The sequence below is a fragment of the Hippocampus zosterae genome, chromosome 12 (assembly GCF_025434085.1).
Source record: "Hippocampus zosterae strain Florida chromosome 12, ASM2543408v3, whole genome shotgun sequence".
NCBI classification, from domain to species: domain Eukaryota; kingdom Metazoa; phylum Chordata; class Actinopteri; order Syngnathiformes; family Syngnathidae; genus Hippocampus; species Hippocampus zosterae.
Window position 1 is genome coordinate 10,319,989 of NC_067462.1, and position 20,515 is coordinate 10,340,503.

At 45.0% G+C, this 20,515-nt stretch overlaps 1 protein-coding gene across 8 annotated transcripts in view; it reads right to left on the reverse strand.

Moving 5' to 3' along the window:
• Positions 1-20,515, reverse strand: part of LOC127611781 (ATP-binding cassette sub-family C member 4-like) — a 43,146-nt gene that overhangs the window by 5,366 nt on the left and 17,265 nt on the right. For 2 of the 8 annotated variants that reach the window (XM_052082532.1, XM_052082534.1), the window contains 12 exons: positions 19,701-19,780; positions 10,537-10,687; positions 9,835-9,954; positions 8,221-8,331; positions 8,053-8,153; positions 7,679-7,870; positions 6,293-6,448; positions 2,963-3,052; positions 2,318-2,490; positions 1,851-1,956; positions 402-536; positions 45-101 (listed from right to left, as the gene is read on the reverse strand). In XM_052082532.1, coding sequence (XP_051938492.1) covers positions 45-101; positions 402-536; positions 1,851-1,956; positions 2,318-2,490; positions 2,963-3,052; positions 6,293-6,448; positions 7,679-7,870; positions 8,053-8,153; positions 8,221-8,331; positions 9,835-9,954; positions 10,537-10,687; positions 19,701-19,780 — 1,472 coding nt within the window. Of the gene's footprint in view, positions 1-44; positions 102-401; positions 537-1,850; positions 1,957-2,317; positions 2,491-2,962; positions 3,053-6,292; positions 6,449-7,678; positions 7,871-8,052; positions 8,154-8,220; positions 8,332-9,137; positions 9,183-9,834; positions 9,955-10,536; positions 10,688-13,426; positions 13,493-19,700; positions 19,781-20,515 lie in introns of those variants that run through there. The other 6 variants (XM_052082531.1, XM_052082533.1, XR_007965453.1 and 3 more) reach the window with 6 other exon arrangements.

Consider the following 20,515-nt stretch of genomic DNA (forward strand, 5'->3'; position numbering starts at 1 on the left):
CAACATGTGGCCGAAGGAAGTGTGGGGAAACTGTACTCCCGCACTGCTTGTTTTTGTTTTGAAGGTCCAACTTTTGATCGGATGTGTTTCGTCGATGCTGCCTGAACAGAACGGGAGGGTTATTGCCTTGAGTTGGCAATTAAAGATTACATTGTAGGAACACCCCTTTGGAACCTGTTTTTTTTCTCCACTGACAGAATGCTTTGGATGAATTATATTTTGGATGTACAAAAGCTGGTACTATTAAAAAATCAAATCATATGAACATCAAGTCTTGCAAAACCCGAGGTTCAAATGTACTACATTTTTGCTGATGTCGGGAAAATATTGTGCCAATACCATATTGTAATACAATCACTTTTGCTGGGAAAATATTTAGTTGGTATTTTTTCCTGAATTACCTGTTTTGCCGCGTGCAGCAGTGAGGCAGCCTCGGCTCGGCCTGTCTGTTGGACCATTTGGTAGAAGAGCCCATCCTGATTCTGGAGCAGCACGTAAGGCTCATCATATTCATGGATCTTACCGGCATCTAGGACCTGCAATCCCACAGGCAACTTTAGTGGTATTTTGCAAGTGCCAGCACGTGTGTTTTACTCGGAAGGTGTCATTTTAGGTGGCTCATGTTGGCTTATCTTGTGCGTGTTCCTGCAAGACCAATAGCATCTATACTGTTAGCCATGTGACAGTCGACTGCTGAGTTCCTGAGACTGATGATTATATTACCAGCCATGGATTGATTTTGTCAAATCCAACAATCACATCCGTAAGAAGGCTGCTGAAAATAACTGTCATTTCTATGTGGTCACCTGAGAACCACACAATGAAGGAACTGCAATTTTCACATGATCAAGTCTCTTTCTCTTATAAACGTATAAGTGGTGTAGCAGATGGGTGAACCAGTGGTTTTTGGAACTGCATGCGAGACAGGGCCCAACAAAAGACGGATTCATATACAGACCGCAGGTTCTAGCATTCCCAGACCTGATTTTGACTCAGGATACACAAGGAGTTTGCATATTTGGCAACCTCTCAACATTAGTACTGGAACCAGGCTCTTCCCTTTATGTAGTTTGCCCAGAGCTTAATGTCAATCCTGGGGCATTTAATACTAGCGTGTGACTCAGCTGCCCAAGTGCTTGATATTTGGCTATTTTATGGTGACCACACAAGTGCCTGGTCCCGCAGAGCCCTCCATAGCCTCTTGACAACCACTGCCACAAATGGCACTAATTGGCACCTCTGCAGGCAGTTGTAGGAAAAGGACCAAAGATAAAGTGGCACGAAAGCATGCTCAATGAGAGGAAACACCATGCGGGAGAAACACAGTGGAGCTGTTACAAAATGGGATGATTGAATTCAGTCTCTGCGGAGGTTTGTTGCAGAGCCTCCAAATATAAAAGGTGGCTTATAGCCGCAATGAGTTGTCTTCACAGACTGAGTACTTAATTTTAGTTGTATGTTTCCAGTGAATGTTAAAATGTTATTCGGTGTCTGTAGAACTTACAAAAGTTTTATAACAGCCACAGTTTGACTTTGCAACAAAGTTGTTTTGGAATTGGAACATCTTAGATTGTGTTTTGCTCAATCGGTTCCACTAATAGGTTCCACTATAGGATGTGGGGAAATGAACCCTTTCAGGGACAGCGGTTACTACAGTGGACAACTTATCATGTTATCAGGTTACAGGGTACATGAAAGGGTTAAATCAACTTTGTTCACGTCACAGTGCAGTGAAGTTTGCGTTCAAAACACAAGCAGAGGCAAATCTGAATCCATCATGAAAACATCATCCGTATGAGTTCGAACCTTGAAGATGCCAGACGATGGAAATTTACCGGCTGGTAACCTACCAGTATTCTGTCACAGTTGATGATGGTGTTGAGCCTGTGAGCGATGGTGAGGACAGTACACTCTTGAAACTTGCCCTGGATGGTCTGCTGGATCAGGCTGTCAGTTCTAAAGTAGCGCAGAACACAACACCTGAGAACAAAACACTCTTCCAAAAGCGCCCCGGGCAGGGATTTTACGTGGCACACTACAATGCGGCAAGGTATGTGTGGCAGCAGATGTGACAAAACAAAAAGAACTCCTTTGCAAAGTGTCATCAGGATGTTTAGTGCGGGAAAGAAAATGTAAACACTAAATAACAAAGATTTTCTGACTTTCTGACATGAGTGTTGATGTGTCTGCTTGGAATTGCTTCGATTATTGTTTATCATTGGAGGATACAGGTTGGAGTTTTGATCGCCTTAAAACCTTCATAATTGTAGTTGATAACACAGAAAGAGGCAAAAATTGTCCAAAAATCTCCCGTGACCTTGGGTCCACATTGGCTGTCGCCTCGTCCATGACAAGGATGCGGTTTTTGCTCAGGATGGCTCTGGCCAAACACAGCAGCTGCCTCTGGCCCATGCTGAAGTTGGAGCCCGACTCGGTCAGCAGCGTCTCCAGCTTATGAGGCAGTTCCTCCACCACTGCCTTCATCTGCATCTGCGGAGAGGCAGAGCATGGCCCCCGGCCCTTCACAACTGCCGTATAAAGGCTTCCTGCGGAGATGCCTTTAAAGAGCCATCCAAACACACCCATTAACCGCCTGGCACAATGAAAGGCCAGGTCCACAGATGACCTTGGCCAGTGCTCTCTTGTGGCCAGCCTCTAGGTTTAATCCAGGCCACCAAACCCATTCAGAGGCCGGACCAGGAGCTGAAGCCCTTCACTGTGGGGCGGGGGCGTGGGGGAGGCTTCCTCCTGATTGGCCTGACTGCCCAAATACATCTCCCCCAGCACTTTCAATGCTTCCCAGTTACAAGCTGCACATTGAGCAGGGCCCCATGGCCCTAATGGGATTTCCCCCCATGACTTGTGGCGAGCAGGGAGGCTGAATGGCGGCATTGTACAAGGGGACAGAGGGATCCCCCCCTGCGCCGGCAAGGGGGAATCATTCAGAGACGGGCTGGAGTACCTCTTGGAGTGCATTCCACAGGTCCTCATCTGTGTGCTCGCTCAAAGGGTCCAGATTCTTCCTCATGGTGCCCGTGAAGAGAACTGGGTCCTGTGGATAGATGGATATAGAAAGAGAAGGCCGTGGCTGGGAAAGATAATGACAAGGGCTAGGATGCATGAAAGGGTTAAGACGGCCTTTATGGAGCGCATCTAGGAAATGTGGGGGGGAAAGATGATCACAAAAGCCTCGATACACTCAGGAGTCCCATTCAATGCTTTGGCAAACTTTGCTTCACTATGATGATCTTTTACTCGAAGAAAAATAGGGCGGCAAAGTGAAGACAATAGATTTTGTACAGTAGCCAAATTGCTAAAGATTAGTGATTGTCGTCTTAAAATAACAGTCATGTACGTGTGTGAAACGGCTGTCGCGTAAAGTGGGACTCTATCCGAGACACACACACCTGGAGCAAGGATGTGTCATGTACAGCCTTCTTAGGAGTTGAAAATATGACCATGTGAAGGAGCAGCCCCAAATGTACGTGAGAGGAAGCCACAGTTCACAGTGCAACACAAGCAAGCATGGGAAGGAGATTCTAACCCAACACAGGAAGGCCACAGTCGAGGTTCAAACAGCACCTCAAACATGCTGAACACTAGGTCACTGTGTGTGGTGGCAAATATGATTACTAAGACAAAATGCAAAGGTAGAATTGCAACTTGACTACTAACATTTGTACTCGGAGCACAAGTATGAAATAAGGCGAACCAGTTAAACGCATGCTAGATTTGGTAACTTGACACTGAGTTGTACTACTTTCACGGAGGGTCTGCTTTACTTCATTTAAATTATGAACACGATATCCTCGAAACAATTATTTTTGAAATACATGACATGCAGTTTTAGGCAGTGATATGGAATCGGGTATCCTTGGCATTTTTTGATGCGTTTTATTTTATTTTCACCCATGTCTCAACATTTTCATAGGTAAAGAGACAAGACAGCGCATCTTCCTCCCATTCCTACAAAAATAGCACTTTTAGAACTTTACCTGTGCCTTAGATGTTCCACCGCTTTATTTCCAGCAAGTTTTTTTTTTTTATTCCTACCCCTGACAGCAAAAATAGCAGTGTGCCATTAAGCCAGTTGAAGTCCCAATTCAAACTAGTTTTGTGACATCCTCTAATTGAGGATTTGCCGTTCTGTCGGATGAAAAAGCGCTTTCAAGCACAACTTTCCATTCAGCGATTACGTGCTTCACCAATTCTAAGCCCTCTGTATAATGCACGCATATATATATAAACTTACATATATGCGTATAACTTATATATATATGTATATATATATATATATATATATATATATATATATATAAAATCCTCGTCTCACCCCCCTCGGGTGGTGTCCGTCCCTCATTCAGCTCGGGTCCTCTACCAGAGGCCAGGAAGCTTGAGGGTTCTGCGCAGTATCCTTGCTGTTCCCAGCACTGCACATTTCTGGACTGAGATGTCCGATGTTGTTCCCGGGATCTGTTGCAACCACTCATCTAGTTTGGGGGTCACTGCCCCGAGTGCTCCGACCACCACAGGCACGACTGTCACCCTTACCTTCCAGGCTCTCTCCAGCTCCTCTCTGAGCCCTTGGTATTTCTCGAATTTCTCGTGTTCCTTCTTTCTGATGTTTCCATCACTTGGGACCGCTACATCCACTACAACGGCTTTCCTCTGCCCTTTATCTATGATCATGATATCTGGTTGGTTCGCCATTACCATCTTGTCAGTCTGGATCTGGAAGTCCCACAGGATCTTCGCTCTGTCATTCTCAACCACCTTCGGAGGTGTTTCCCATTTTGACCTTGGGGTTTCCAGTCCATACTCCGCACATATGTTTCGGTAGAATAGAATATATATATTCGAAATGTCTCTTTTTAAAGCCATATGCTAATACAAGAGTATTCTACTCAAATCTGTGTCTACCAAATAATAAAACTCTTCACTGCAGGGTGAATCGCAAGCATATCTCATTCTGTAAGTTCTACAAGGGAAAAGTGGGAAACCTAAAATTACATCCCACTCTTTTCCATATGACAGGTTGACTGGATATTGTGACATCTTTGACATACAGAGAGCAAAAGGGTTTTCAAATGAATGTGGGTGCATCCAAGCGGTTTGTAAAACTTGATGCTATGCAGAGAAACATCTCATAAAAGCATGTAGTTACACTTGGGATTTTCCTTGCAGGAGCGAGTCAACACAGTCACATCACATCTATCTCAAATTAGTTGGGACCAGTAGGAAAAAGTTTCTCCGAAGCGGCGGCAATGCCAGAAAACTATCAAATCCGCTCCGATTCATTAATGAAAGTGTTTTGGGCATTTTGGCTGCGATGGGGGGTGGGGGGGCGCTAAGTGACGGCGTACAAGGGGGCTCTGACTGTGAGGATGGGGAGACTTCGTCTAAGCAGCTTTCGCATGTTTTGGGGGTAGAGGGCTAATCCCCTGTCAGGGATGGGGAGCTGCTCTCTTCGCAGTGCGGGCCGTGGGAGTCTCCTCCCCTGCCTCCGCTCAGCTGACACTCACCCGCGGGCTGGCATTTTCCTAATGCCATATCACTTTCAACAAGCGGAAATAAAGTTCAACTGACTCAAGGCGTCCGTTTGTCTCACTTTGAGAAATCCTCTGAGTGAAAACTCTTTCTTGTTTAAGATTTTAGGCAAGGTGCATCAAGCGGCCAAAAGCATGAGGGTTGATGTCAACAATGACTGTTTCAAAATGAACAGCCTCATAGTACAAGAGAGATCATTAAAACACCTGGGGGGGGCCAGATGACACTTGTACCAGCACACACTGAAAAGTTGGCCGCACTTGCGATCATAGTGGGAGCGATGCCGAGCCCTGTACTGGCTAATCCTGCTTGCGTCTGCTCTCTCATGAACGTTTTCATCCTGTAACCTCCCGATCCCGTCGTTTGAGGTAAAATGGAGTGCCATCCCATAGGAATAAGGCAGCAGAAATATTTTTAAGTGAAACGATTCCATTCAGTTGAATTTGATGCAGTCACATCTTATAAATCAAAACCGATTTTTGCGATCCAAGTTGGTTTATGTTGCATAGTTGTTGATAATTATTTTTGAGCTCCAGATACATTGGATTGGTTGTTCATTCACCATTTCTGCAAAGATTTTTGTGGTTGTTGGTAGAGTAACTACACTCTAATTCTGCTTCCGTATCCTGAATGCATGAGAAAATCCTACAGTTGGACGACGGGATACGTCGGCCATCTATACGCAGTTCGTATGTCGACTTATCTGCTAGTTTATGTTCATAATGAAAAGTGGCGATAAGCCCACCTGTGGAATGATGGACATTTTCTGGCGGAGGGTGTGCAGACCAATGTCAGATGTGCGGAAGCCATCAATCGTGATCCTACCCTCGGGTTCTGCCAGGCGGAACAAGGCTGAGATCAGAGAGCTTTTACCAGCACCGGTGCGTCCCACAATGCCCACCTACAGGGGACAGATAGAAAACTTAACTCACATAAACAGAGAAATCCGCAAAAAGGACCACCTGTTCTCTTGCTATGATTTAGTGTGTGTGTGTGTATGTGTGTGTGTGTCATTGGACATCTTGTGTGACTGCAGAACAAAAAAGAAGACTGATTGAAAACACTTAACCTCCAGTAGGGATGACGTATACTGTAGTTTCTCTTTGTTTCGTAAACTGAAATGTGTGGTCCAGTCCATGAAAAGTTATCTTCTGTGAAACCTTTCTGTGATACAAAGAACTTGCAGACCGCTGTATTGTGGGACACACAGGGCGGGGTTTGCTTCAGTGTTGCTCTACTTGGAAATCCCCACGTGTTTTTGTTGTGGTGGAGCTGCGTGTTTTCACCCAATTCTCCAGAGGATGCGGGATAGCGATGACGGATGTTGCTTTTTTTTACCCCCGCTCTCGTCTTTTTCACTCTGGTTGTTTGTCACCATCCTTAGGCACCATCGTAGCCACCGACCAAGTCATCCAATTTGGTATGAAAATTTGTCATTGGTTCTAGGGTTGAAATGCAGCAGAGAGCACCCCCCCCCCCGACCCACACCGCACAACAATCCTGCACCCTCCCCATGTTAGCGCCAGAACCTCCACACTTATCAAACTATTCATTGTGAAATCAGCCTCCCTGCCCAAGCATAGCCATGCAAAACCACACCCCCTTGCATTAAACACAATCCCAATCATCCTCAACCATCTCCATCTCCTTTTCCTTCTCTCTCCATATGCCTTCCCTCTCTCTCATAGTGAATAAACACTTGTCACCGGCAGGTAGCTCAAAATGCAAATGTGAACCGAATGGATCCACTCGAACAGTCTTAATTACAAGATATATATTCCATGAATCACAAATGGTATAGTCCTGGAGAATCAGCCACACAATATGCTGTCCTTTAATAATTGATTGGGAAAGAATGCCAGGTAACAATGAAGCACGGCCCACCTTCAACACGAGCCGCATATCACCCTGCGTCATGGACTGTGCACACCAATGAGGAAGATCTTGCTTTTTTTAAACAAGCACTATGATTATTTATAAGGAGCCGAGCATTATGTGGACCTCCTTCCTTTGTACAGTGAAACATGATCCATTCTGCAATGCTGCTTCACTTCCAAGTTGCTTTCTGCCTGAAATAAAATTTCCCCAAAACAAATAATGTAGTGTGAAGTAATTTAGTCCAACCATATACCTTTTCTCTGGATGGGAAGACCACATTCAAGTTCTTGAGGACCAAAGGCTCACTGGCATTGTAGGAAAAGTTGACTGAGTCAAACGTGATGGAGCCTCTCTTGGGCCAATCATTCGGCGGCATTGTGTCTGTCTCCCAGGCTGCTTCGCTTTTCAACTCTGCGTATTCTACCACCCTCTCCACGGATGTCATCTACAAAGAAAAAAAAATTCAATATGGTGTTGAATTTTTCATTTTGCCAAGACATTTTGGACAATGATGTGAGATTGAGTCCAAAAATGAGACTGAACCACAATTCCGATGTGCCCGTGGACTTTTTTTTTTGCTTGTGTACACTGTGTTTTTGAAAGTTGTGCTTCAAAGTGATCTCGTACCATATTCTCGATTTCCGCACTTTGTCTGACACCCCACTGGAACATGCCAGTCAATGTCACCGCATATGACAGAGCCAGACCAACTGTGCCAGGGTCCATATCTGCAATGAAGAAACACAATCGGATGTCGGGAGTGCGTCACATGACTACAGGAAATCTCTTCAGTACCATCACCGAAGTGAAGGCAGCCAAAGGTAGTAAAGATGATGAAAATGGAGCAAATCCCATCGAGACGTACGGCTAACCAGCGAGAGGTCGTCAGGAACAAGAACCAGGCCTCTGTTTGCAAACATGGATATTTAATACCAGAACGCAGTCACATGATTGAGAATGAAATGATTTGGCATTCGTCATCAGCATGCTGCGGGGTACACACATCCGGATAACCGAGATGAATTTGAGATATACCGCCCCCCCCCCCCCCCACCCGCCGCCTTCCTCATGTTTAGCAAATCCAATGCTGTGGTGTGTGTTGAATGTTTGTAAATGTTAAACCTGTTAAATATTTCAGGCGGCCCGGTAGTCCAGTGGTTAGCACGTCGGCTTCACAGTGCAGAGGTGCCGGGTTCGATTCCAGCTCCGGCCTCCCAGTGTGGAGTTTGCATGTTCTCCCCGGGCCTGCGTGGGTTTTCTCCGGGTGCTCCGGTTTCCTCCCACATTCCAAAAACATGCGTGGCAGGCTGATTGAACACTCTAAATTGTCCCTAGGTGTGAGTGTGAGCGTTGATGGTTGTTCGTCTCTGTGTGCCCTGCGATTGGCTGGCAACCAATTCAGGGTGTCCCCCGCCTACTGCCCGAAGACAGCTGGGATAGGCACCAGCACCCCCCGCGACCCTAGTGAGGATCAAGTGGTCCGGAAGATGAATGAATGAATGTTAAATATTTCTTTGTGTGGTGTCAACTCTTGGCGTGTTTGTCCAAGCAGCAGACTCCGTGATTGTGACTTTAAATGGAACGTTAGCCAATTAAGAAGCAACCTGAAGCTTGCACTGTTCCCCGAACACAAATAGAGGAGCAATTGGGAGTTTTGAAAACGGGTCTCCCAAGTCATTGAGAGAAAGAGTTTGAAATCACAACGAAGTTACCCTATAAGCTAGCAGTTAGCCTCGGTTCTTCTTTTTCTCCTCCTACTCCAGAGAAACCTCGGTTAATCTCAATTCGAGACTGGTAGCAAACTGTAAACTTGGAGCATTGTGTCTGATTTCAAATAATCAGTTCTAGCCTTCGGGCATAATTAGACGGACCTTTTTTTTAAATATAGTACACTGTAGCAATGAGTCAAAATGTGGTGTGTTGCTAGCAAGTTCAATAACTTAGTGTTAGCCCTTTTGAATAAAATATGTATTGCTAACATTACTGGCGAGCTCTTGCTCGTTTATCCAAACCAAGAATAAATTTCCTTCCTCTGGGTCTTTGGCCACGTTGGGTACCTTTCTTGCCTTTTTGTTCTGAACGATACAATTGTACAGAACAGATTTTTCGAAACCAATGTCTCACAATGGATAAATTCCCAATTTACAGTTGAAGTTGAAGAACAAAAAGTATAGGAATAATATTTAGTAAAAAAAATCATATTTGTGAACCACGGTTCTGCTGCACTACTCTTTATTCTTAGTATTTTCCTGCAGTCTGTTTTGTGTTGGCTTATATTAAGTACACTCCAACAGTAGCAAGAACATGCGTGCCAATTTATTTTTATTTTTTTGGTCTTGTGTGGGTTTTCCATTTTAAAAGTCGTATGCGTGTACCCCGCTTAGCTGAGCGACTAAAAAGTCTTATGACCTGTGTGAAGATCTTGATAGCTGTCAAACATCTCCTGAAACCTCTCCTGAACCTTAAATGCTCGGATGGTGCTGAGACCTTGGAGGGAGGATGAGAGGTGGGAGAAGACGGGACTTCTTGCTGCAGGAAATCAACAAAGATGCACATTTAGCATTTGAACATCCACATTAAAGAAAAAGCTCGGTCTGCACTCGCATGCTCCTACAATTTCATTTAAATAATGGACAGTGTTTCAATAGAGCGCAGCCTAGCAAAGATTTGAAATGTTAGGTTGTGATATTCACAGCTTCAATATTAAAGCGTTTTATGGAAATGTTGCAATTCAGCTGTCTTTTGTTTGCATTTGTCAGCTTCACAAAGCCGAAATGTTTCCGCTTAAAAGCTTTATTCTTGAAGATGACACAAGCTATTGGACCGTTGTGCATTTAGGCCTTTGCACGGCAGCCTGTAAATAGGAACTCAAGCCCAGTCATGGCCACTTGGCATTTTCCCCATTGTACCTGATGTCATGAACTCCCATCTCTTGAGGAAATTGCGTGTGGCCGAGTCATAGGCCAGCGCCACCTTTAGCCTTTATGCTAATGACCGTGGAGCACCTCAATGGTCTATTAGCATTCCTGTGGTCCGCCTTTGTCTCCCACTACCAATAGACATGCCTACCCCTGAAACCCCCCCCGCCCCCCGCCCCATACAAAAAATTACTGGTCGCCTCCAAGCGCTTGATGTCCCTGGAAGTCTGAAGGTAGTAACGTCGCAACCACAGGAAGGCGGCGAAGAGAGGAACAAACGGGATGAGGATCCAGGGCATGATGATGGCGGACACTATGACCACACCTAGGACTTGCAGGAACACCTGAAGAGAAGAGAAACAACAGCAACTTTTAAGGTCTGTCTGCACGTCACCGTTTTCTAATAAGGTAGCAGCAGGCCAGGTGACTCGCTGCCTGCGTGGAAGGAAAACCACAGCAGCGCTAATTTTCACTTAGGAGCAGGTGAGAATTTAGCACTTAACCACAGCTCATTTCCCAGCAACCCCCGCGGCGGAGCCTTCAACACCTCGGTCCCCTTAAGCAGAGGTGGCAGGCATGAGGCCAGGCGACAGTGACTGGCCACTGGCCACCAGGAACCACACTCTGTCTTCCACAATAGCACAATGACTCCACAGCTTGGTTAGGATCTGACACACTCACACCAACATTGTCATTAAGACTTCATAGGAATTCAATGAAGGGTCAAAAATAAGATTTTAAGCTTTTAGGATCATGTCTTCATTTTGGTAGGTGACAATAATTTCATTTACGTGTCACTTTTTATTGAGATTATTACATGATTAAAAAAAAGAAGAAATGGGTGGCATGGTGACTCGTGCTTAGCAGAGCAACCTCGCAGTTTTGAGGTTCTCGGTTGGAATATGTGTTGGGAGTTTGCATGTTCTCCCTGTGCTAGTGTGAGTTTTTTCTGCACATTTATCCGCATTCTAAAACCATGCAGGTTAATTGTCGAGTCTACGTTGTCAGTAGGTCTGAATGTAAATATTGTATGAATGGTTATTGAATGGTCTGTTGCTAATGAGATTTGCAACTGGCTGGCACTGTGCCTCCTGCCCAAAGTCAGCTAGGATAGGCTGGGAATATTGGGGGTTGAATAAACAAATTGATTGGTTCGATTTGTTCATCTTCTGATCAGATAGGTGACTGAAAAAAAAATATTAAAATATATATATATATATATATATATACACTGTATATGTTTTTGTTTTTTTCATCGGTGATGGGCTCCAAATCGGGAGTTTCCTGATCATGTACTTTATAGGCACTTTTTAAAAAAATAATTGAATAATCTTTGCCGCCAGTAAAATGTAAACACGTGCATTTACTGACCACAACATCACAACACTTACCAAAAGAAATACTTTTACCTTTCATTCTCACTGTGCGATAAGTATTTCTACAACTGCCGGTGAAATGTCTGCAGTTTTTAACAACAGATGCCTTCTCCTTGACGAATCAAAGTTGACACCTTAACACTCTTAAATTAAAGAGACAGTCAGTCGAAAGGCATTGAACTTAGCATTACGCTGCTGCCTTTCACCCATTCCCTCAACCTTAATTACAGGAGCCTATTTGTATTTAGGCACACATTTTAAGCGCAATGACTTTTCGGGGTTCATTTTTGGGGTTTTTTTGTGATGAAAAGGCCTCCATTCCATTTGTGGGTCAGATAAGAGGATATTACCAGTGGAACCACTGGCGTGGTGGAGCCCACACAATCAAGCGGGGAGTGGAAACTACGGAGCACATCCGATCCCGAGAATTTCACACTACATAAGTTTCAATCTGAGCCTGGATGGAAGGCTAGCAGACTGCGGAGAGAGATGGCATATGGGCCATTACTGCGCGCTATCTGGCCTCCTTCCTTGAGGGTAACACACATGAAGTGAACATATATCTCCCCGCGCTCCTCTTTACATCATGCTAACTGGTCATTTCAATTCTAATTGCGCTTATTTCACTCAGGATCGGCAGAGTCCGAGCCTAATCTGACAACTGGGGTCATCAAAGGGGACGCATGAGGAAAAGGAAGCGTTAGATAGCAGCCCTCGCTCCTCCTGCTCCCCCTGGGCCTTTCTGTCGCCATGTCCACCCGATTGATGTCATCCATTTTGCCCGGTCTGCCGCTTATCGTGTCAGTATCGGGAACACGGCGGCTCCCGCCCACCACTACACAAAGATGACTCCGATAAGTCATCCTCACCCTCTCAGGCCACAACCTTATCTCTGCGGCGAAGCCACACAGGAACAGAAAACTCCCAAAGCCACATCCCCTCGCACATAAAAGTGGATAGACGGAAGAAAGGTTTTGTGTACAAATAAAGAATTAGCGCTAATTGCTCTATAGCAAGGAAAAGAAAGCCACCGCACGCATGTGATTGACTCATTCAAGCACAACTAGCTGTGCGCAAAGTCCATTGCGATCCCCGCGGACCCTAATTGCTTTATTTGCTTTGGCGATACCATCACCTCTTTGATGTCGCAATAAACGGAGAAAATTGAAGTTAATCGTCATATTTGTCTGGGCCAGCGATAGCGCGGCGCAAAGTAAACACTTGGCTTGTAATAAAACATCCCCGAAGACACAAGGAGTCAACCGGCTCACTGCGGCCTCCTTTCGGCTCCCTTTTATTTACTGGCAGCGCTCCGTGCTTGCCACTGGGAAAAAAGTGCAAACAAAACAGGAAATGAGGGGAAAGCACGGCAAAGAAAACTCCTTAAAAGAAGTCCTCTGTCATTGCCGGATTTTTTTTTTCCTCCACACTTTCCGTGACAGGGTGGCACAATAAGCTGCAAGGGTCAGTGGTACTGAAACAAAACGGGGCTGTTCTACTCGGGCTCCGGAACAATGGAGGTGACCCAATCCATTCTGCTCTGTCTTTGGGCTTTATTTCAGCATTAAATGCCCAGATGCGACCGTCTTTCTTTGGGAGAAATGACTGTGGACACCTCCTTCACATTTTGTCCTTCTGGGCCATATTCACTTCATAAAGCTGCAGTCAATGTGTTTTGTTGCGTGATGAGTAGAGGCTGACACATACTGTGGTGGCCTCGGTCGCTGTCTACATTGGTGGCTCAAGTAGTCCTTGGATTAGGGCCTTTGTGTGCTGTGAAAAGGTAAAAAAAAAGTCACTTATTTGGGCTCAGTCAAGCTGCTGATTTCCAACCCCATCGTGGAAATAAGAGAAAGGCTTTGAAATGTGCTCTCTCCAATGCTCCAACGATAAATCATTTGTGCCCACCATTCAGTCATCCTGCCTTTCTCCTCCTCCGCGACACAAAACACATTTTTAACGACACAGGAGAGCAGGGATTGCTGAATCGCTCACCAATGCAAACGATGCGGACAGAAAGCCCGGGATTCATCATTCTGACACATGGGGAGGTTTTTGGGCGAGGCTGGGCTGGTGGAAAAGGAAGTTCCCAGGCTTGAAGGACCCCCTCAGTGCCTCGCGGCCCGGCTGGGTGTGAGTCACAGCAGTTGAGGTGCTGGACCGAAGCATCATCGGACCACACGTTCACACTGGGAGCATCTCTAGACGATGCGCTCCATCAAATGACCAAGTGTGCCACTGACTATCTAGCGCCTTCTTTCTTTTCCAGGTTACACGGATTTATTGTATGTCTAACATTATTTGGCACATGTCGTGTTTGGGCTTTCAGTATGTGCAATTTATGTGTGTGTGTGTGGGTGTGTGTGCGTATACTCATATATATATATATATATATATATATATATATATACACACACACATATATCCATCCGTCCATCCATCCATTTTCTGATCCGCTTTATATCCTCCCAAGAGTCTCAGGGGTGCTGGAGCCTATCCCAGCTGTCTTTGGGCAGTGGGCGGGGTCACCCTGAACCGGTTGCCAGCTAATCGCAGGGCACACATAGACAAGCAAGTATCCGCGCTCGCACTCACAATCCTGCCCCTTTGCACTGTGAGGCCGATATATTTTAAAACCTATGGACAATTTAGAGCCTCCCATTCACCTAATGTGCCCTCGTACCCAGCCAAAGCGCATGAAAGCATGAAGAGAACATACACACTCCTCACAGTAAGACCCAAGCCCGAATCCAAACCTCCAACATCAGAACTACTGTATAAGGCAGATGTGCAAACCACTCAACCACAGTGCCGGCTTTGGAGAAAATATTCATAGAATATTCTGTATGATTGCCTAGACAGATTCAAGTGAGCCCCATCCCTGGAAAGGTTAAGCAGGGCAGAAAATGAATGACTCGATCGTAAAATATTACTTTAAATGAGATGTAAGAATCGACTGTTGCATAACTTAAGATCCATTCCTCACAATCGTTTCCAAGTCTACATCAAACATTCCTGACATCCCGGGTTACTACCATTTCCATTTGTAGTTCTTTTTTGGTCATTAAGATAATGCTCAATTACGTATGATGCCAAATGTCGCATACATTTTTACACAGGAGCATCTCGTTGACTTTTCCAAAAATTACTTTAGCGGCGCCTGAAGCTGCGTGGTGCATTCTTGACTTGTTCCGTCACCGGGGCGGTGAAGAACCAGAGAAGAGCCGGTGAAATCCCATACCGCAGCACTGGCGGTTACGTCAGCACTTCTCATATCCCACAAAGCCGCTGAAGAAGCCTGACACACAATACGGCGCAATGCACAGACACGCACACACATATCATCAACAATAATGGAGGGGGGTGGGGAGGGGGGGGGAAATATCCACCCGCTAGTGTTTTTAAACAATAGCCATTTTCGCTCTGTGTTTGCGAGTGTCCTGTGTACTCAGTTGGTGTCTAGAGCACGATGAACAAACACACCAGCTATTTTCTCTCTAATGATTACCGCGGGCGTTCCTGTTGTAATGTATGAATTACGAGGCAATTTGTCTGCTTTTATTTGCCTCCGGCGAAAACTTCCAACTCTAGTCGTGACAGAACTTGCTTTCTTCAGACGTGTTGTAGCAAAAACGATTGGTATACCTGACTCTTGTGCAAGAAATAAAAATGGAAGGTCGTGACTGTGTCCCAATTCAGGGGAGCCTTAACATCTGATGTTTGCGTTTTAAGCCCAATTACATAACAGCGCGCAAAGGCTCATTCAAATGCAGCCTAGCATTGTATTGCTACCGTTCTTTGCTGCCTCCTACATTCCAAAATATGCTCACTTTAAAATGAAAGTGGAAACCTCCATCATGAAACCCTAACAAAAAGTCTTTCATATTCCATTTGTAAAAATATGCCCCAAAATTCCAAACCATCCTTATGGTAACGTCACATGAGACTCTGGCAAATCTAAAAGATGTGTTTTGCTATTTCTTTGGCTTTTATGTGTTTCTGTGTTATCAGTTGTGGCAAAAGAAGGAAAATGAGGTGATTATCGTAGAACACGGAATTGAACTTTGGGAAGCAGTACACAAGTGTGTGTGTGTGTGTGTGTGTGTGTGTGCGTGCGTGTGTGTGTTTTGACTGTTCAGCACCTCATAATCAATAGAATCAATTAAATATCACTTGTTCAGATGGTTGTGTATGTGTATATATGTCAGTTTCATTTGACAACTGAGACACGACGTTGAAGGACCGAAACGTGCCGCTATGAATGCTTGGCTGCCATAAAACAGCGAGACAGAGCGTATTCCCAATCAGAGCAAAGCCGTTTTCCATATTCAATTTAAGGAGACCAGTGATCCAATCAGAGTGAAGCTTATTTACACACTGAATATTCAAGAGAAAAGCAGCCGTCCTATCTGCCAGGCATTTTTGACCAACACGAATAGCTGTTAAAACAACTCAAATTAACTTGAGAACACAAAAGGAGGACACCAAGGGTTATTTAAAATCAACAATAAGTGTGGCGTGGGACCTTTAATGAACCACAAAAAAAAACATCGGGGTTCACGCAGATTGAAGCCCAATCCCTGATTGATTAACGAACCGGTCTGTATATCCCTATACTTCTAGACATAGCAAGTTTGATTTGATCAAGAGCTCTCATAACAAGTCCTGCCCTGAAAGACTCCCCATCTCCACAGCCCCCCCCTCCTTTATTGTCCTGCCTCCCCCCTGCTCTGCCCCCTCTGTGAAAACAGAGGCAACCGGGGATTTAAAGGTCAAGTCCGCACAAAAGCTAACAGCCCACAAAGCCTGAGGTGTTCTTAATTGACATTTCTGTCTTTGTCGCCTGGCTGTAAAAGAAAGGAGAGAGGACTCTCCTTTTCAAGTATACTAAATTACTGCAAAATAAGACCTGTTTAAAAAAAATAGGGCCGGTAGGGTGTAACCAGGTTGAGGGAATCCCCTTGTTAGGTGGGCATGAGGGTGGTGCTGCTAAAGTGCTTACTTCACCCTTAAAGGGGAGGCTCTGGTGCAAATCCCCTCACAGGAAAACGGGCTCTCCCTATAGAGCGAGATAAACCAGTTAGGGCTTTGTTTATGAAGTTTCACTTTATTCCTGCCTGACAACCATTTAGACAAAGACTATGGGGGGGAAATGTTCTCCCAGGAATGAGCAACAATAGTCAGGAATAGCAGCTTTTCTTTGCAGCTAATGCTTTGATTTGAAGAAAGGTAGGGAGCGGGGGGCTTCCTTCCTAAAAGCATTAATGGTCTGTGGAAACACCTGCAAATAAGAACAGAAAGTAGCCCAAATTATAGTGCTTTGTCCAAAACAGGGAATCCAAACTCAAAAGTCACTGAAAATGACAAAATTATCCTGATTCATAGAAAGGAAAAGATCAAGAACATCACGGACATGAAGTCGGTACAAAAACACAAAGGCACATTTTGTCCCAGGACAACAATAAAAATGTACAGGAAGTTATACTTGATAATTGGTGACCCAATAAAAACTGACTTGTAATTATTTTTATTTATTTTTGCAGCCCTTTGTCTCAAATATGCCGGTAACTTCAATCTGTTTTTCCTGTAAATCAACGAGTACACTTGTCGACCACACGAATGACAATCACCACTGTACTTGTCATTGTCCAGTAGGTCAGGTGTGAGGCGTACATGCGTTTCCACTTGCGGCACTTGTAGACTTTCACTGCTTTCAGCGCCACCGGCGAGCCCTTCTTCTCGACTTATTATTTTACTTTCGCCTTTATTCACCTTATCAAAATGAAGCGGACAAAAAGCTTTTGTGCGTGCGACCTTTTGTGCTTTCAGCATTTTTAAGATGGCTTTTGTCTAGCGGGAGATGGGTATCTGCCACAAACATCACTCAGGCATTGTGGAGGGTGGGGATTCGTTTTCAGTGCGCCTTTGTTCCATTCTTTGGCCCTAACCAAGGAGCCGCGCCTGCTCCTCTACCTCCAATTGTGCTGCGAACATTCCCTTCTTTGTGGAGCGAGGCGCATGAGCTGGCGCATCTCCGCGGGCTTTCGTGGGAGATGTTGGCGGTAACTTAACCTGGTTCTGCATCGGGGTGGCCCTGGGCTAAGGCGAGCAGCGCCAATTGTGTCAAGAGTGCCACTCTGAATGTGGTCCAACTAGCACTAAAGGTATGCGAGGCTTGAAATACAAGGTAAAGTTAGCATCAAAATACATTGAATAGCGAAACTGAGAATCAACCGCTGAGACAGTTCCGAGGTCTGACACCCGAGTTGAAGGTGGAGGCTCGAGCTGCTCACTGCTACGTACGCCGCAGCAGTTAGCAATGAGCTACAGCTAGCCACTGCTGCGGCGAAGTGTGAAAGAATGTCCTCAATTTGCTCATTTGTCTGGCTCCGCGCCAAAATTCAAATGGGTTCTTCCTTGATCCACGCACCACTACCTCTCGTTCTTTTTCGTAAGACACTTTGTACAGCAGCACCACTCTGGAACAGATCATAACATATCTACGACTTCTTATGGGCAGCACGGTAGCATGGTGGATTTCCCCGTTCTTGCGTGGGTTTCATTTCTTATTTCTAACAAAAATTTGTAAATGTCCATATATGGCAATGTGAGTGTGACTGGTTGCTTGTCTATTTGTATTTGTCTTGTGATTGGCTAGGGACCAGTCAAGGGACCTTGCCACTCCCCCCCCCCCCCCCCCCCCCCCCCCGGGCTCCCCAAAAGAAAGGTAGGACAGACTCCATTTTACCCCTGACCCAAATATGCACAATCGTAAGAGAGAATGGACAAAGCAATTCACGGGTCAACCAGCGGCTTCAACCTTCAAGGTTCCCCTTTTTGTTTTGAATGATCTAAATAACACTTACCGTATTGGCCCGAATATAAGACGGTGTTTTTTGCATTGAAATAAGACTGAAAAAGTGGGGGTCGTCTTATATTCGGGATCTAGACATTATATCCATTCACAACGCTAGATGGCGCCAGATATCATTGAAGCGAATGCTGAACTTGGCTCCCCAGGCCAAAGTGTACCCCTGTCGCAAAGAATAAAAATAAAAATAGCGGTAGCACGAAGAAGAAAAATATCGGTAAGAAAGAAAAGAGAAGAAAATAATAGAAGAGATAACAGAAAATGGAGAAACGTAGCGACAATCTGGAGAAAAGTGGATCGAAGATCGGCCCGGTTAACCGGCAGCTGAAGAGAAGTTATGATGTAATTTACTTTCAAAAAAAAAACAGAAGCCATTCATTTATGAATGTGATTGCACTTTAGTTTCCATATTTAAATGTCCAGATATTAAGATTTGAATGAGGCAAAATAACATGCTTTTTCTCTCAAATATATTGTCATAATCATTAGTTTCAGATGTACTGTAATTGTTTTCTATATAAAAATTTATTTGGTGTTCAAAAAGTCTTTTTTCAAACTTGAATCTTGAAAAAGAGTGGGGCGTCTTATAATCGGGGCGGTCTTATATTCGGGCCAATACGTTATATACAGTATGTTCTTCAAAACAGAACTGCGTTTGTGCCAGCGCAGCATCAACCATCTCCTTCCCCTGTGGCCACGTGTGCAGCTCCACTCCTCAAAGAACCAACACCACCTCACTTCCTCTCAAACACCTCGTCCTTGTCATCCCCTCCCCGCTGTTTTCCTCCATATCAGAGCCATCATCCTTTGTCCATTATTTCCTCTGTGCCAGTTTTTTTTCTCCTCTCCCAATCACTTTCTTAGGCTGCGTACACATTCTGTGAAGAGGCCGCCCGTGTTGTGTTGCACTATGGGAGCCACGCCTCCACACCCTCAGCCTATGGGGGACTTTTATTAAATCTGCAAAGGCGCTGGGCCGCGCTGGCAGGTAATCCCACAGTAATTGTTTCCAGATTAGGGGACGCGCACCACAAAGCAGGTTTAGCCAGGCATGAAATGGCCTCCCCGCGCTGCAGCGCCAGCAAGCAAACCTGGCGAGGTGAGACTCACCTGGGTGAAGTCCACAAACGTCCATGGCAGCAGAGAGTCCAGGTGGCCGATGTCTTTGGAAAACCTGTTGAGGATTCTTCCTGTGGAACCCCGCCACACAAAAGAACACATCGAAACACACGTTGAACGTAATTCAAGGCATTTGTACAACCTACATAATATATTCATAATCATTAGATACACTACAAATATTTTGTTTGCCGACAAAGACAGTAATGCTATGATGATTCTGATTCTGATGAAGACTTCTTCCGTCGTTCTATACTGGTTGTCCTCATTTGGATTGCTGGTGAACTGGAGCCTGGCCTGGTTCTTAATCACTGGGCACATACTGTCAAGCAGCCATGGCTGCATTTTAGAATGTTCATTGAACCTAACAAGGATGCTTTTGGAATGTACAAGGAAGCAGGGGTACCCATAGAAAGCACATTCAAATCCCCCCTGCCCGAAAATGAGATTTGAATTATCAGCTATGAGACGAATGTGCTACCCGCTACTTCACAATGCTGCCAGTAGACTTCCATTTGGAGACACAAGTTCAAAAACCTTCTGAACCAAACTAAATAACTTGCCAATCAAACTATATATACTGTATACCGGCTGCAGCCATTATAACAACTACTGTACAGTGTTTTGTCTGTATTGAGCCAGCAGAGACAAGTGGATCACAATTCAACATAAATATTGCTAGATCGAGGAAGGGGGGTGGGGGGGGGGGGGCACGTATCTCATTAAAACAATGACTCATTATTTGTTTTCCATTTCATGAAGAATCTCTCAGCAGAATACACGCAGGAGGCTTTTGTCAGGGAACA